The sequence below is a fragment of the Dermochelys coriacea genome, chromosome 2 (assembly GCF_009764565.3).
Source record: "Dermochelys coriacea isolate rDerCor1 chromosome 2, rDerCor1.pri.v4, whole genome shotgun sequence".
Taxonomy (NCBI): domain Eukaryota; kingdom Metazoa; phylum Chordata; order Testudines; family Dermochelyidae; genus Dermochelys; species Dermochelys coriacea.
In genome coordinates, this window is record NC_050069.1 from 179,814,327 (window position 1) to 179,831,493 (window position 17,167).

The 17,167-nt window shown below is 41.0% G+C and overlaps 1 protein-coding gene across 1 annotated transcript in view; it reads right to left on the bottom strand.

Moving 5' to 3' along the window:
* Positions 1-1,525: 1,525 nt before the first annotated feature.
* The window catches only part of EPDR1 (ependymin related 1), a 43,203-nt gene continuing 27,561 nt past the window's right edge, over positions 1,526-17,167 (bottom strand). Inside the window, exons 2-3 of the mRNA XM_038391725.2 lie at positions 12,188-12,396; positions 1,526-2,890 (exon numbers count right to left, since the gene is read on the bottom strand). Of these exons, the coding sequence (XP_038247653.2) occupies positions 2,700-2,890; positions 12,188-12,396 (400 nt within the window). The 3' untranslated portion in view covers positions 1,526-2,699. The remainder of the gene's footprint in view (positions 2,891-12,187; positions 12,397-17,167) is intronic.

The following is a 17,167-nucleotide window of genomic DNA, read 5'->3' on the forward strand; positions in this document are numbered from 1 at the left end:
AAAACAAGGGTACAAATATTTTTCTACCCAGCGGAGAAACAAAAATGCCACACAATGAACGCAAGTTAATCACCAACTGCTAGAATTTTGCTGCCAATTTTAGATCAATCTCAAGTTCAGTAGCAGTGCCAGTTTCCATCCAAACCTTGCAAGAGAAACTACAATTTCATATAAACAACAATTGTGTAAGCATTACGTCAAATGTAATTGGGGACGTTCAGGACCTCTGCAAATGAGACCAGTGAGGTACCTAAATGTGGACTTTGGGTCAAGTTTCTCAGAAATTGGTGCCTAATTTAGGCATCTGAGGTAAATTTTTAAAAAACACCTCAGTGACTTATAAGCCTAAGTCCCACTGACAATTAGTTTGCTGCTACTTAATTTCAGTGGGTAAAATTTTCACAAGTGCCTAACTGAATGACAATGGGACTTAGGCTCTTAATTCTCTTAGGCTCTTCTACAAATTTTACCCTCACATCTATATTAAGGCACCTAAATAAATGGCCTGATTTTCACAAAAGCTCCCTACCATGAAGCCCTCATTGATTTCAATGGGAAAAGAAAATGTTTGATTACTGTATTACACCCAGGATAGTTGTTGTGAAGAAATTACTGTCCCAAAGTCTCATTTACAGGAAAGCCCCTTTACATCAGTCAGGCAGTGGAAATGGACCTTAAAGTGGGCATAAATGTAATTTACTCCCACTATAAAACACTTAACGCTGCCAGAGTGGTGTAAAAGAGTCAATAAGCAATGTTAAGGGCCTCTGTTGAAGACTATGATAACAAACTAAGCAAACTTTTTGGTTAATGACACACTCATTTAGAACAATGAGAAAACAAACCCAAGGCTCTTTGTTCTTTCTTTGACAAGTCCCTTTATTGAATATATAGAGCAGAACTCAAAAATTCAAAAACAGCATTGTTTTAAACCGTATATATTTTGCCATTGAAAATTAACTTGGATGTCACTGCAAAATTTTTAAAAGCACTTTGTGTTACAGACTTCTGCAAATGAATATTAAAAGACCATCTAATATTATTGTTAGAACCAATATAATTATAGACATGGTATTACACCCGCACGCAGAGAGATTACATAGTTATCTGTTAAACCACAACAAAGCCTTATGATGTGGAATCACAGTTCTATGTTTGCTAGCCAAGTTTATTATATTTTCCAGCTTTCAACAAGAAGCCCTAATGAAAACAACATGCAATTAGTATTTAAGTTGTCACAAAATTACAGAGGAATCACATAGATTAAATTCATACTAAATTGATAGGAAATCCAATTCTATTTCCACTAGCACATCTCAATAAACTTTAATGTTTGGGAAAATATCATTAATTAGTTATATTTCAGCTAGTTCACATGTATACTTGCAGGAAGAGCTCCACTAAAGAAAATTCCTTCATGACTCCAGCTCTGAAAGGAAAATACACATTGTGCTACAGTGTCTAAGTGATAAAAGCTAGTACTGCTAAAAATGTACATTACCTGGGACTTTTTGGTTTTAGTTCGTTTATTTATTTATTTATAACTAAGCTCTCATTCCTTCCACCAGCAAATAGCTATATGTGGATGATAATGTTTTGGAATGCTGATTTAACAATGAACATGTTCAGGGATCAAAGGAATGTGTGCAAACAAAAGCAGGATTGTCATTCGTGTTTGGCTCATAGTGCATTGTAATCATACCATGCAAAAGGCCTTTAAAATACCATTTTCCCTTTTGTCACACATTTAGGTTTTTCATTTGAATTGCAATGTGAGGAGCTGTATGTGCATTAATATAGCTTTGACTAGTTAGGTGACAGGAGCAGGTGCTTTTTACTTCTACCTGAAATTGTAAAGGCCTTTCATACTCTCTGAAAAAAAGAAAGACTTCTGAAAATAGGAGTTACAGACAATTATAGCAATTCAGCATGCAGCATCTAATAATTTCCTTGCATAGGTTAAAAGCAAAAATGCCTTGACAAAGCATGAATTAGAAATGAATAAAACAGAAAAATGTCTAATCAGAAAGGCTTCACTGAAGGATTAGTAAATGTAAAAAAACTTTGGCTTAATTTTTTATTTTCCACTCATTAAAGTATTACATCAGTCATATCGTATTATATGAATAGTCACTCTGGTTTCTTTGCAAAAAACCCAACAACCTCAAACCCCTGTACACTTGACTGACAGCTTTTTGAAGAGCAAGGATAAAAAAAACAAGAGAATGCATTTAATCATTCTGATGTAGTCTTTTTAAGCTATGCCATTTTATGGTTACGGTTAAGCTCTTAGCAGAATATATTTTACCAACTCCATAAAACCCTCCAAACAACTTTTCTTTTATGTTAATAGGAGCACAATATACTTTTGTGTTGGTATTTTAAAATATTAAATAATGAAACTTTCAAAAAATATTCACAGCTAAAATAGTGCCTATAAACATTTCTTCTTCAGTAACAAACACACCAAGTGCATCGTTGAACAGAGTTTAATTTAGTGAAACACTGAAATAAAGATATCCTTTCTGTTACACACCTTACCTTCCTGTTCAATTAAATATTGTGTTCTCTTTCAAATGAAAAATCACAATTCCAAAAAGAGCAAAAATCAGGTTGAAAATCAGGTTACATGTCAGTTGCGGATTATTAATAATTATCCTCCATGTTATTGTTTGCATGTGGCAACCCATTGTCCATAATCAGCATTCATCTTTCATCTTTATTGGCTGGGCTTCCTGGCAGGTGCTGGGTGGGGTAAACACAGAGGGGTCAGTAATACCCAGCTGTAGATCAAAAAAGCGGGTGGAGGTGGTCACGCTGTAGTTCTTGGTGTAGGTTTCCTGCACTGGGTAACAGTCCTTGACTGTATAAACGCCAACCCAGGACTCAACTATAATGAAGCACAAAATGTGACTATTTTATGGGACAAGCATGAATTATTTTAAAGTTGTTATTAAAGAGACAAAAGAACATTTGTACATTTTCCTGACTTCAGTGACAACTTTCCGGGGATTTTGGGCACCTAGAACTTTGAAAATCCCAGTCTTAATGGAGAAATGAAAAGAAAAATGTTTGTCATGCTGTTTCAAGATAAAATGTTTAGTCATGAGCTGAATATTAATTTCTGGAGCAGTTTTTGAAAACTCTGTGTACTGTATACATATCTTAAGCAAGACATGAGCTGGACTGATATCTGCTACTCTAATGGACATCAATCAATTTAGGATTGGGTTAATCCAATAGGAGTTAATCCCTAATTACCAGGAAATTGTTCTGATCAGAGAATCATGTCTGCAGACTCCCATTTTTCGATCTAATATTGCCCTAATTTGTGCCAATACTGCCTCCCTAACCCCTCCTCTCTTCCATTACTTTTCCTTCCTCAACTCATTCTCTCAGTTCTTTGGACTTTTCTGACATAATGCTTCCTTTGCCTTTATATTCACCTAAAACAAGACATGACCTATAAGTAGGGCTGTAAGTTTGTCTGGGTGGTAAAAATGTCATGGATGCTCTTACTTTTCTGTTTGTCTGAGACTTTTCTTTGTGCCCATTATTTTAATAAAGCAGTTATATTCCAAACCCTGGGTCATGACCCATAGTGGGTTGTGGGAAGCCTCTAGGTGGTCGCCAACCTGGTAGAGAGGCGAGGCCCCAGTGGAAGGGGTTGGAGAGCAAGCCCACCCCATACTCATCCCATGATGGCAGCTCCTGTCCTGCAAGACTGGCCCTGGCTCCCTCACATCATGATGGATTGGTGGCGAGGCCAAATTTGAGTGAGTTGCACTGTGACACGCATGACAGATGGCAACTCCCAGTGTGGGGAGCCAGGCCCAGTCCTGTGGGACAGGAACTGCTGCTGTGGAGTGAGTGTGGGATGGGCTTGCTCTCCAGCCCCCTCACTCCAGGGCCTTCCCTCCACACTGAGCGGGGATTAGGGCTGCTGTACCGAGGCAGAGGGAACTGCTGCAAGGTCAGTGCCTCCTCCCGCCCCTGCATTGCAGTGAGGGCAGTGAAGAAGGAGGCATTTATGTATATTGTATTTAAAGAGGTATAGTTGAATTTTCATATCCATGAATTTACAAACTGGTTTCCCCTAAACCTGTGACTTTTACTAAATTTACAAATGAGTTTTGATCAAAAAGTGCGTTGGCAAATCTGCAGCACCACCTATAAGTATCCACTTCTCATCCACGTAATCAAGAAAGTAGGTTTCTCTCACCTCTCCATCTGACTCTCTCAAAGCTCCCACATGCCCCTCACTTGGAGGGACATCACTTATTTTAATCCTAAATTTACTTACCTTTAACACAAATTTACATCATCTCCTTTTTATTCTCAAAAATTATCTACCTCACAAATAAAGAACAATGAAATTGAAGTTCTAGAAGGAGTTATTTACACTAAAGGGTGGAACTCCACAGCATTTTGTGTTTCCTGCATGAAAAATGTTTTGGGTCCCACATTTCGAATAAACATCAAACACTGCATCCCACATGTATTCTGAGGTAGTTTAAGAGGTCTGAGTATCCTTGATGGTCACCATAACTTGAAAACATCTCTCTTTCCCGTAGTTAACACATTGTCAAATGTATTTCTTCCTTCTGCTACTGAAGGCTCTTTCTCCAGTCTCATACTACTGGGTATCAGAGCCATCTTTGACAATATGCAATACTCAGTTTCCATAGCTATGTATCTGATTCCCTCTTACCTATGAAGTCGCTCATTCTCTGTTTCGGTGGGAATTCCTTCTCTACACCAAGACTCCTCCTTTGTGGAGACCCACAACCTTCTACCTTCATTCCTTTTAGTTATCTTAATTCCTAACTGTGACTTTTACACTGATGAACTTCAGCTGTAAATATTTTGTCTTTTGTCACATCTTTAATGAAAATATACATGGCTTCTTTTCATCTTCTTCTAACTAACTATCTCAAACTCAGAAGTGTTCATCCTGGAAAAGAAGGAGCATTCCCGAACACAACTCAAACTCTGCTACCTCTTTCCTAGACTCATTCCTCCCATCTCCCTATAAACCCTTGGGACCATCCTAATCCCTAAAATTTTACTTCTCCCACACTCTTTGTCTGCAAATCTGCCCATCATCCTCTCCACAGCATTTCCCATATAAGCCTTCCCCTTGCCTGTCCCCATTGTGGAAATCTTTACCCATACCTTCCTTAGGGCAACTTCCACCTCCCTAAGCATCTTCCCTGGCTCTCCATTCATTTGAAATCCTGTTCAAAACTGCACTCCTTGGACCCTATTCTCCACTGCAAGATACAAGTCAAGAACACAAAATTTGTATCCTGAGATGGAGAATACATCATGGACTAAGTCTCAGACCTCCCCTCTCTCTCTGGTCCTCTACCACTAGTTTTCCCTTTGTCAATTGATGTAATCTTGCCACTGCTGATGCAAGAATTTCTCTCTCTGTAGCTTCCGCCGTCTAGAAGGGCTTCATTGATTCACCGTTCTTTTTAAAATCTCACCTCAGAGCATATATTTTCTCTTTTGTCTGCACCTCTTAACTTTTCTCTTCTCCTTTTTTAACTTGGTGACTGTATAGTTTTAGGGATGTGCTCAAACACCTTGATGACCTAGAGCCTGCTTTTGCACATTATTTGGGATATAGTTTGTATGAAAGAGGTGATTCAAAGCTGAATTTTATTGTATTTTATTATACAGATTTTAAAAGGTGCCATAATTAAACACTGGCAGAACAGATATTTTTCCTTTGGTGTAATAATTAAGGGATTTCTTCTGTGGAAGGCTCTTTTGGGATTATAAAGATTGATAAAAAATTGGTTACTGTCTAACAAATCATTTGAAAAAAATGAGTTTCTAACAGTAAGACTAAAGGTGAAGAATTTAGGGCACTTTAAAGCTGTTGATTCTATCTTGGCTTTTTAAAAAATGTTATACTTCTTGAATTTGGATGTGTATATTATTTCAGCACTGTATCCTTACATAAGCTAGAATCTGCACTGAAATTTCAAAATTGGCCAGTGCACCAATTCCCATGTGTCTCCTTGCTCAATCACAAGGAGGTTAACATACATTACAAATTAAATTATAAGACATGCAGAGGGAGAATACATCTGAACATAACCACTTGATACTTTTTAAGTTTTAAACCCTAGATGCTACCAAGTCCAGAGATCTTTCCAGTAAACCCTAGTGCATTTGATTAGTATTTCTTATTACAAAAACCCTGATTCCAGCCCCTAATGGATGAAAAATATACACCATCATGCTAGATGCAGTGACAACCTCATTTCAGTAATCCCTATTAGTGACAATTTTTTTCTTTCTTCCAGCCCTTTAGTGGCCTCTACCTTCTCTTATCCAAATGGTCATGCACATATATTCTATCATTTTAAAATTCAGTCCACATTAACAACACAATTTGAGTGGTGATATACACACAGAACATCTAAATAAAGGCTGATAAAATGAGCAATAATTCAACACACTTCTCAGAAAGTCGTAATACATTCGTGAACATATATAAATAAACAAACAGTCTATAGGATCCTTTTCAGACCTGCTCATTATGGTTTTTGTGAATTTCATATAAAAATGAATGCAAAATAAAATGCTATTGAAATACAATATATTTCCATTGAAACCAGAATAACCCTACCATAATAACAACCTCCAGAACCCAAGCCAAATTAGTTCTGAGGGAGGGAGGGATGTATGGATACATAGACATGAACAAGACATTGTTTTCTTTCAATATTATCATATGAAACACACAAAAATAACTGTTGGTGTACAATATAGCCGGGCATATTCAAATGACTTCAAGAGTGCAAATTGATACTATCTGGATATCAAGTACCATAAATCTGCCAATGATACTGGATCTGAATAACAAGTTTCCTAGTGTGGGTGATGACATGTCTCTTGTGGAATGTTGGAGGATGCATCCAGTCTAGTTAGAGTTCTATCAATCTTTTCCTTTGTTTTATTTTTTAATTTTATTAAAGAAATATTTTCCCTTGGCTGAGTATTAAGGTTCATAACCAGCCATATAATTTGTTGGTCATAACCATAAGTATTGCTTAACTGGATAATGCTGTAAATTCAATTTAAATTCAGGGGGGGTTAAGAACTATTTTTTATAGTTAAGGTTTGGGTGTGATGCTTCCCAGAGGTACCCAGGATTGTGAGGTATCTTGCTACTACCTACCCTTAGCGCAAAGAAGCTTTGTCTATGCCTGCCATGGGACAGCTACCCAGTTCTTTCAGTTAGAGACAACACAAGCATCCCCCTCTAAGTCTACGTAGGCCCCACTGTCTCTCTACAGGTTAGCAACAGGCACACTCTAACCTACGACCTCTTCAAGCCTCTCCCTGGAGTGTCCAGTCCCTGATACACTGGACTCTGGTAGTATTCACAGATTCGCTGTTTCCAAAGAAACAGTACATCCCAGATTACCATTTCCACCTAAAATCACGGCTCTGCTTAAAGCACAGCACTTAGATATTGTGACAGGGTCGGGCCAGATGGCTACAAGAGAGTGATTCTATTGGGATCCGGGAAGTGGGTGGGTGAAGCCCGCCCACTGCTAAAGGATCCCCCTGCCCAGCCTAAGAGGGGGATCCACAGGACCTGGACACCAAGTAAATATGGGGAACAACTAATGAAATAACAGGGACAGGAGTGTGGTCAAAGGGTCGAATGAAGGGAACTGGACGGGGACACCAAGCAGAGAACCCCGGACAGCGCCCACTGCTCCTCAAAGGCGTCAAGGGAGTCAGTGGACGCCGCCCAGAGGAACTCTGCCCGGATATGTGAACGGACCGAGGATCGGAAATAGGCCCCACAGTCACGGGAGACTCCATTGGCCAACCTCCTCACTCTGGTTTTATAGATGGCTATTTTAGCTAGGGCCAGGAGGAGGCTGACCAGGAGATCCCGTGACTTTCTGGAGCCACAGATAGGGAGTGCATAAATAAGAAGGTGAGGGGAAAAGTGCAACCAAAAATGTAATAAAATATTGGTGAGGAGCCAGAATAGGGGCTGCAGCCTGTCACACTCCAAATATATGTGTGCCGGGGTTTCCCTCACGCCGCAAAAGGGGCAGGTGTCTGGAATAGGGGTAAACCGTGCCAGGTACACGCCTATGCTCACGGCTCCATGAAGGAGCTGCCAACTGATATCCCCGGCGGGCCTTGGGACCAACGTGAATATAGGCTGGCCCACCGGGGCTCTTCACCCTCCAGAGGTGGCAGGAGGTCCTGCCATTTTTTATCGGGGCGGGATGCGAGGGTGAGGACGTGAAGGGTATGGAGCACGAGCGTGTATAGATGTTTCCTTGGCGCGGTCTGGAAACAGATCGGCTGCAGCTCACGCAGCCACAGACCTGGTCATTGAAAGCAGTTTGCAGGTCCGGAGGAGGTCCTGGTAGAAGACCGGCAGCCCGGAGAGGTCTTGAGGAAGACCTCTCAGGTGGAGATAAAGGAGCTGCCGGTCGTATCGGAGCCCTCAGAAGGCACAGGAAGGCGTGCGCCAGTATGCTCCATGCAGGACCACCTGCACCAAAAAGGAGCCTCTGCAGGGCCTGGAGGCGGAAGACATGGACCTGAGCGCGCAGACACTTCAGGCCCTGCCCTCTCTCCTCCAGGAGTAGATGGAGAACCCCTGCAGGGACCCAGTGCAGTCCTGACCAAAAGAACTCCAGAATTGATGTCTGGAGGTTGGCCAGGAAACCCGGGGCTGGGACCAGGGTGTTGAGTCGGTACCAGAGCATGGCAGGACTAGTTGATTAAGCACCAGGCTCTCCCTTGAAGGGAGAGGCACCGGAGTAGTCCTGTCCATTTCCAGAGCTGCTCTATCACCCTGCCCTCTAAATCGTGCCAGTTCTCCAGCGGAGAGGGATGTGTGACAGAAAGTTAAACGCCGAGATAGAACAGCGGATCCATGCTCCACCGGATGGCCTGAAGCGCGGATGGGAGGGAGCTCGCCTGCCAGCCATCCCCGACCACCAGGCCAGAGCTCTTGACCCAGTTGACCTGGGTCTACAAGAGAGTGATCCTATTGGGATCCGGGAAGTGGGCGGACGAAGCCCGTCCACTGCTAAAGGATCCCTCCCAGCCTAAAAAGGGGATCCACAGGACCTAGATACCAAATAATTCCAGGGGACAACTAATGAAATAACAGGGACAGGAGTGTGGTCAAAGGGTCAAACGAAGGGAACTGGATGGGGACACCGAGCAGAGAACCCCGGACAGCACCCACTGCTCCTCAAAGGCATCAAGGGAGTCAGTGGACGCCGCCCAGAGGAACTCTGCCCGGATACGTGAACGGACCGAGGATCGGAAATAGGCCCCACAGTCACAGAAGCCTCCATCGGCCAACCTCCTCACTCTGGTTTTATGGATGGCTATTTTAGCTAGGGCCAGGAGGAGGCTGACCAGGAGATCCCGTGACTTGTGGGGCCACGGATAGGGAGTGCATAAATAAGAAGGTGAGGGGAAAAGTGGAACCAAAAACATAATAAAATATTGGTGAGGAGCCGGAATAGGGGCTGCAGCCTTCCACACTCCAGGTATGTGTGCGCCAGGGTTTCCCTCATGCCGCAAAAGGGGCAGGTGTCTGGGATTGAGGTGAACCGTGCCAAGAACACGGCCGTGCTCACAGTTCCATGAAGGAGCCGCCAACTGACATCCCTGGCGGGCTTCGGGACTAAGGTGGAATATAGGCTGGCCCACCGGGGCTCCTCACTCTCCAAAGGTGGCAGAAGTCCCGCCATTTTGTATTGGGGTGGGACACGAGGGTGAGGGCCTGAAGGATGTGGAGCACGAGCGTGTATAGATGTTTTCTTGGCATGGTTTGAAAGCAGACCGGCTGCATCTCGTGCAGCCGGCTTACAATGAAGGAGCGAGGGGGTCAGTTGGGTCCATGGGACAGGGGTCCAATTAAAAGGTCCGGTGGGCCTGGGGTAGTGGGTGGGCGGGGTGTGCCCTCATGCAGGACCCGGTCGAGATAAACCTGAGCAGCGGGCGGCAAAGCGGCCTTCACCTCCTGAAGTATGCGCCGGGGAGTATGAGGTCTGGAGAGCCCCATGCGCTAAGCAAGCATCAGGGGATCAAGCCAGTCTCCCCGGTCATAGTCCAGGAGGTCTCCGACTCTTGTGACTTCTGCCAGGACCAACCTCTGGCACACTGAGCGGGACTCCACCACTTGCACACGGAGCTGGGGGTTGTGTAGCAGGGGCTCCGCGAGGAGATCTGCCCCCTCGGTGGCCGCCACGGACCTGGTCGTTGAAAACAGATTCCAGGTCCGGAGGAGGTCCTGGTAGAAGACCGGCAGCCCGGAGAGGTCTCGCAGAAGATCTCTCGGATGGAGAAAAAGGAGCTGCCGGTCGTATCAGAGAGTGATAGAAGGCAAATATATTGGCCCCAGTAGGTCCCTTTTCCCTGGGTAAGGTAATAGGGAAGGTTCCAGAACAATCAGGAACTTTCTGGAAACAATTAAGGCAGACAGACTGATTAGAACACCTGCAGCCTACACAAGCAAGCCAAGAAGCTGCTAGAATAAAATTAAGGCAGGCTAATCAGGGCACCTGGGTTTAAAAAGGAGCTCACTTCAGTTTGTGGTGTGCGTGTGAGGAGCTGGGAGCAAGAGGCATTAGAAGCTGAGAGTGAGAAGGCGTACTACTGGAGAACTGAGGAGTACAAGCATTATCAGACACCAGGAGGAAGGTCCTATGGTGAGGATAAAGAAGGTGTTGGGAGGAGGCCATGGGGAAGTAGCCCAGGAAGTTGTAGCTGTAGCACAGCTGTTCCAGGAGGCACTCTAGACAGCTGCATTCCACAGGGCCCTGGGCTGGAACCCAGAGTAGAGGGCAGGCCCGGGTTCCCCCCAAACCTCCCAACTCCTGATCAGACACAGGAGGAGTTGACCTGGACTGTGGGTTCACGAAAACAGCCAAACTGAGGTGAATCTCTGAGGTGAGCAAATCCGCCAATAAGCACAAGACCCACCAAGGTAGAGGAGGAACTTTGTCACAATATGTTTATAGTGAAACCAAGTATAAGTTTATTTAGTATAAGTATAAGTGTAACAAAGCACAGTGATTCAAGTAATAACAAGTGGAAGTATTGGAAACAAATGGTCAAATATCAAATAAAATCATAACATGTTTTAGAACCCGGACTTAATTAACTAGATAGTTTCATGTCTTGTAGAGCAATGCTCACCCAAAGTCCTTCCAGTGTTTTTCAGCCAGGTTGGCTGTGACCCAATTTTCATGAGGCAAAACATGGTGTCAATTTGCCTTCTCAGCAAAGGATCCAGGGTGTTTGCACCCATAGAAATATCAGAACAATCCACTGTCCTTATTCATAAACAGGATGCCTATATACTCCTTTCTTGTAGACTTTGAAATCTCTTAATCAACAACTGGCTCAATATGCAAATAGGTCTACATTGTGAGCACACAATACACAATACCCAAATGGCCATACAGGGAGATAGGCATCTGCTACCCCTGTGCCTGAAAGGAATCCGCCCAAGGTATGTCACCTCCTGGTGATCTGCCTTAACACCAGGGCCTTTGGAACACAATTTCCAGTTCAGATACATAACTTCTCAAATATTATCCATGCACACATTTTGAAATGATTAGGATTACCATTGGGCTACTGGCTCTCAGCAGAGACCTCACGTGCTACCCTTCAGCGATTATTGTGCATATATCTGACCCAAGGGAGCCCTGTAAAACCCTATGGAGCCCCAATGCCCTCTGTCAGTTGACTCCAAGAAGTCCTTGGGTCACACTGAGTAATCTCCAAGCCACACAGGTCACGTGTAGTTACTCCTGAAACTGTGAAAGACTCTATTATATAGATTTTCTTATGAATAATTCTGGGATCAGATTACTGGACTCTAATGGGAAAATGGTGTGATTTCATCCCAAACTTTGTCTGAGACATGCAAACAACTCCATTATATGCTCCTGTAGCTATTTAACCCTTCTTAGATAATGGGGATATTTTCTTAATACAATACAATGAATATGATATACAGTATGTGCTGGATATTTATTACATGTTATTTCTTCCTGCAAATTTTGTGGTACTATGAAAGCCAATACTAACAGTCAGTTGGAAAATTATATCTTGGGTAAAGGAGATGCAGACATTTTTTAACAAAACCAAACCAAACACTTACATTTCCTGGCTGGTTTTCTATCAGACCATTCCTGTACCATAATTTCATCTCCAGGCCCCCCGATGTAGTACTGATCTTCATAAGTGGAGTTGTCAGGAATATCATAAGGATCCCATGGCTCAGTCAGAGCAATCTTTGAGCACAGCTTTGTGACTTGTTCAATCTGAAACATCACTGCATCTTTATAGAGAAATATATATTCAAAGAATCTGAAACATTTAAAAAAAGAAAACAGTTAACGTTTATGATGTTTTTACAGCTGGTAGCACTCCCTGTAGTTAACATTGCCTGAGACTTCTCTTTATAACACCCTGTTTTTAGTCGCTTATAACTTTGTCAAATTTTAACCATTTTGCCTGAAATTTTCCATACTGGGTATCTGCCTCAGTATGAAGGGTTTTATTTTTTTTTTTAAAAAAGTTTCAGCTGAAGTCCTTCAGCCATTTCTGAGAATGAGGTGAGGGGAAAATATGTTTTAAACAACATTTTAGTTTCGAAGCCCTATCACCTGCCAGTTTTGTGGAGCAAGGGCTTGACATTTGGCAGGAGGATGGCCTTTGTGTCAGGGTTATATCATTTGCGTCCCTGTGAAAGTCTGTCCAAATTTGGGCAAGGTATAAGCCTTTTAAAAATACCAGTTTCCATACTCTCAACTTGTTTGAGTTTAGTGGTTAAATTCTCTGAAGATTCTGTCCTCAGTGAGCATGCTTAGTCCCCTCACAGGTCTTACCATGTGAACTGAGGCACAAGGAATTGAGGCTTAGGGTAATTAAAGCCAAAATTTTCAAAACGTCCTCTAATTTTGGGTGCCCAATTTGGGACACATAGTGAACAATTTTCCAGAGTATTTAGCATGTATTTAGCAGAGTACAGCATATTATATGTTCAAAGCACAGCTCCAGTCAGATTTTCAGTCCAGTTGCAGTTGTAAGCACTCAGCACTTCTGCAAATCTGGTGTCAAGTGCAGAAACTGAGCACAAAGTTAATGGCCATCTGTGAACATTTTAATGTAAGTATTTGGCTTAAATGATTAAGCTAGATCACAACTCTGAAGTATAAGAAAAGACAGAATCCAATTCTTCAGGGTGGCATTCAACTTCCTTAACCAGAAAACCATTTCTTCTTTTCCTGGAATCACCTGCCTCGTTCACAGCACTTGCAACAGTGAGGCACGGCTCCTACAAACAACAGCCTTACTTGCTATACAACCTTGATTCATTCTCAGAGTGCCATCTATCCCCTGCACTGATGTAGGGGGCCTGTGGAATGATGTAGGGGTCCTGTGGAAAAAATAGGGTGTGATTATGTAATTAAAGACTCTGTCATAATGCATATGGAAAACCCTAATTGTGGCATTTCCTAATTTTTGAATGCTTGACTTTTCAACCCTGAACATTCCTTTAATGTAATTTTTTTAATGTAATATTACATAAGACCAGGTGGAAGTCAATGCAATTCAAAATTTTATTAATTCACCATATAAAATATATATGTAGGAATCACTTCACCCACTGCTCAGGTGAAGTTATTTAAAGGTTAAAACATGGAAAACATTTAACAGTGGTTAAAAGCCATTTAGCAACACTCACAGTGGCTCAAGAGAGAAAGTGAAGAATAGCGCATTCAAATACAGTAGGAAATGTAGGCAAGTGAAATGTAATTAGACAAACTGGAAGTTGATTAAGACATCCTGATTCTTGCGAAAATTGCCACAGAATCATTACTGGCCTAAAGTAAATTTACATTCTCTTTGTTGAAAGAAAAGTTCACACCATTGTGATGGGGTCAGGAGAACTACCTAGTATCTGGTCAGTAAAATGCTGAATTTGTGAACACTTAAGCATGTGCATAACTTCTGTTCCACTGAATTCAGTGGAGCTACTCATGTAAGTACAATTATGCATATGCTTAAGTGTTTTCAGGATCAGGTTTTAAGGGTTTAAATCCAGCTCAGCTTCCTCTTCTGCTTGCATAAGTTCAGCAGTGGCTTCTTGAGATTCAGAGAGAGAGAGAATGCCTTTGGGAAAGTGAGCTGCACACGTGCAGCTGAGTCTCATGGCATAGCAATAACTTTTGACCTTGAATTATCATCTGGAAAATTTGCAAATTAACCAAAGATAAAAATGCTGATTTATCTTTTAAAATGATGTGACATACACATTACATCCTGTCTGGTTTTAAAGGATTTCACTTCTCTTTCTTCCTTCAAATCCCTCCTCAAAATCTATTTTCTGTGGAAATTCTTCCTACTTTATTTCCCCTAACAATAATCTCTTCATACCTTCCTTTCCCTGAACTGTTATCCAGGGTCTTGCCTTCTCTATCTTGTCTCTCATATATTATAAGGTATTTGGGGGAAGGGAATATGTTTTACTCTATATTTTGTAAATCAAATTATATATTATTGATATTGCATAAGAGATATATTCTCAAAAAGAAAAGCAGTACTTGTGGCACCTTAGAGACTAACAAATTTATTAGAGCATAAGCTTTCGTGAGCTACAGCTCACTTCATCGGATGCATCCGATGAAGTGAGCTGTAGCTCACGAAAGCTTATGCTCTAATAAATTTGTTAGTCTCTAAGGTGCCACAAGTACTGCTTTTCTTTTTGCGAATACAGACTAACATGGCTGCTACTCTGAAACCTGAGATATATTCTGCCACCCTTACTCAAGTGGAGAGTACCTTAGGCTTCAATCCTCCATATGCTTATGCATGTACTCAACCTTAAGCACATGAGTAGTCAGTCTAACTTCAGTGGGACGACCTGCATGTTTAAAGTTAGGAGTGTGTATAGCTATGTGCAGAATTGGAGCCAAACCCTGTGGATACATTTAGTTGACTTTGCTTTCTCAAATATAAATACCTAGCAATGTGTATATTAAAAAAACAAAATAAAAAATCCTAACACCACAAGATACTTCACTGCACACACTTCTCACCCTGGGGAGAGGATGAGAAAAACTCATTTCAGAGGTTAGTAATGTCGCTTAATGCACAACTGGAGGGCACTCTGATACTAAAGTGATGAGCACAGAATAAGACTCTAAATAGAACAGAATAGACTACTATGCCCACAATGAAATCATTGGGATTACTTGCAGAGGTGTGCGTGATAATCTTTGATAATAAAGCAAGTAAACAAGTTTATACTGTAAATAAATATACTCTCCCTAGGTCTTACAAAAAATTCAGACATACCTATTATCCTAATTTTTACAGTGAGGATTGCTTCTGTGTATGTCTCTATGCCTCCACACAATGAACATAAGGTACTTTGCAGTTTTGCCAGACTTGTATTTCATTACACATGATTGAAGGTGTACTGCTAAATTGTTATTTTACAAAAAGAACTGTTTACCAGTCAAAATTAATAACAAAATGTGCATAGACTTAAAAATGACAACCTGGCATATTTTAAAACAAAAAATTTGAAAACCATTTCCTTCTTTACTTACCTGCCAAGTCCTAAATGTACTCCCTGTAGTTGTTTTAGGTGCTTGAGATGTCACCGGCTTCCTAAGGGGAAGCATGGATTCCTGAAAGTAGGTCTTTGCAGAAGAACGGATTTTTCAAATATTTTGTTTTTTAAAAAGTAAATGTAGTTGGAATCTTTATCTACAATTACTATTATTCTGTTAATAATTTCATTTCTTTAACAGTTTCTTAACACAACCCCCAAAATTCTTTATACCTCGCCTTCAAATATAATGTATAAGGAGCTACTTGGTCCAGTTTCTATCTTTCTGGTTTAGATTATTTCCCTTTCTCTCCCCTACTTTATGCTATGTACTTAAAGGGACTCTGTTAAAAGCCTTTACAGTCCCTTTTTATATGACTTAAAATTAATAAAACCCTGTACATTAGGGCATGTATATAGTGTTTACTTCTCCTTTTGTGAACATAATACTCCCTCTCACTTCAATCAGGCCTTATATTAGCTAATAATGTTTACAAAGGATTTGGAAGGTGAAAGGCAGAATGTTATGTATTAGTATTATTATTATTGCTGATGTGTTGTTCAAATATGAATGACATCATTTTAAATTGTTGCAAATGAACTTCAAAGTTAATTTTTTTCACCTCCACTAAAATAATTGGAAGTGTGGATAATCTACCTCTGTCTTGATGGTATTGTTTAGATTTGTCTAGCTGCATTTTCAAAAAGATCATTGGTGCAATTGGTTTAAAAACATTGTGAAAGCCTTCTTCACAACTAGAAGTGATAGAAATTTCACTTTTTAAAAAACAAGTGTTTCTATTCTGATAAATATAACAAAACCTTCAGGTAGCTCTAAATCCTTAATTCCTTGGCTTTCTTATGCCCTGTTTGATAATGTATACCACAACTTTCATAGAAATATTGCTTCCTTTTACAAATCAGTTTTCTAAACAAAATATTGACCAGTGTATTTCACAAGCCTAGTTCATTAAATGATGATAGCAACAGCTAATCTCTTCATATTAATTTTAAATAAGAACATTGTAGAGGAGACAAAAAGCTGCTGAGTAGACATTCAGACAGATGATAAATACTTTCTTCAGGTCAGGAAGACTTCATCTGCTTTTGGAAATCTCTGGCCAACTCATTTCCTAACTGTGAAGCATTCTTTTTTTTTTTTTTTGATATATTTCTGGGAACTCCATTCCTCTTTCCCATGATGTTTCAGTAATTTCAGACTTATGTTTTTCTTCTGGTGCATCTGACTTCAACAACAGTAATTACCATATTTCATCTCACATGTTTGGCAAAGATGCAGAATTATAATATATTGTACAAATACGGTATTGTACGTATACATGTGGCAGTATATGTAATCTAATGTGTCAATGCAGTACTTTTTAGACTGACCAAAAATGTTCTCAGATTTTACAGGATTTTCTTTTCCAAGAAGCCTAAGCCTTCTGTATCAAGTATCTAATTAACAAGTTATAAACAGAACTTTGACAATACAAGTTTTGAACTGGAAGACATAGG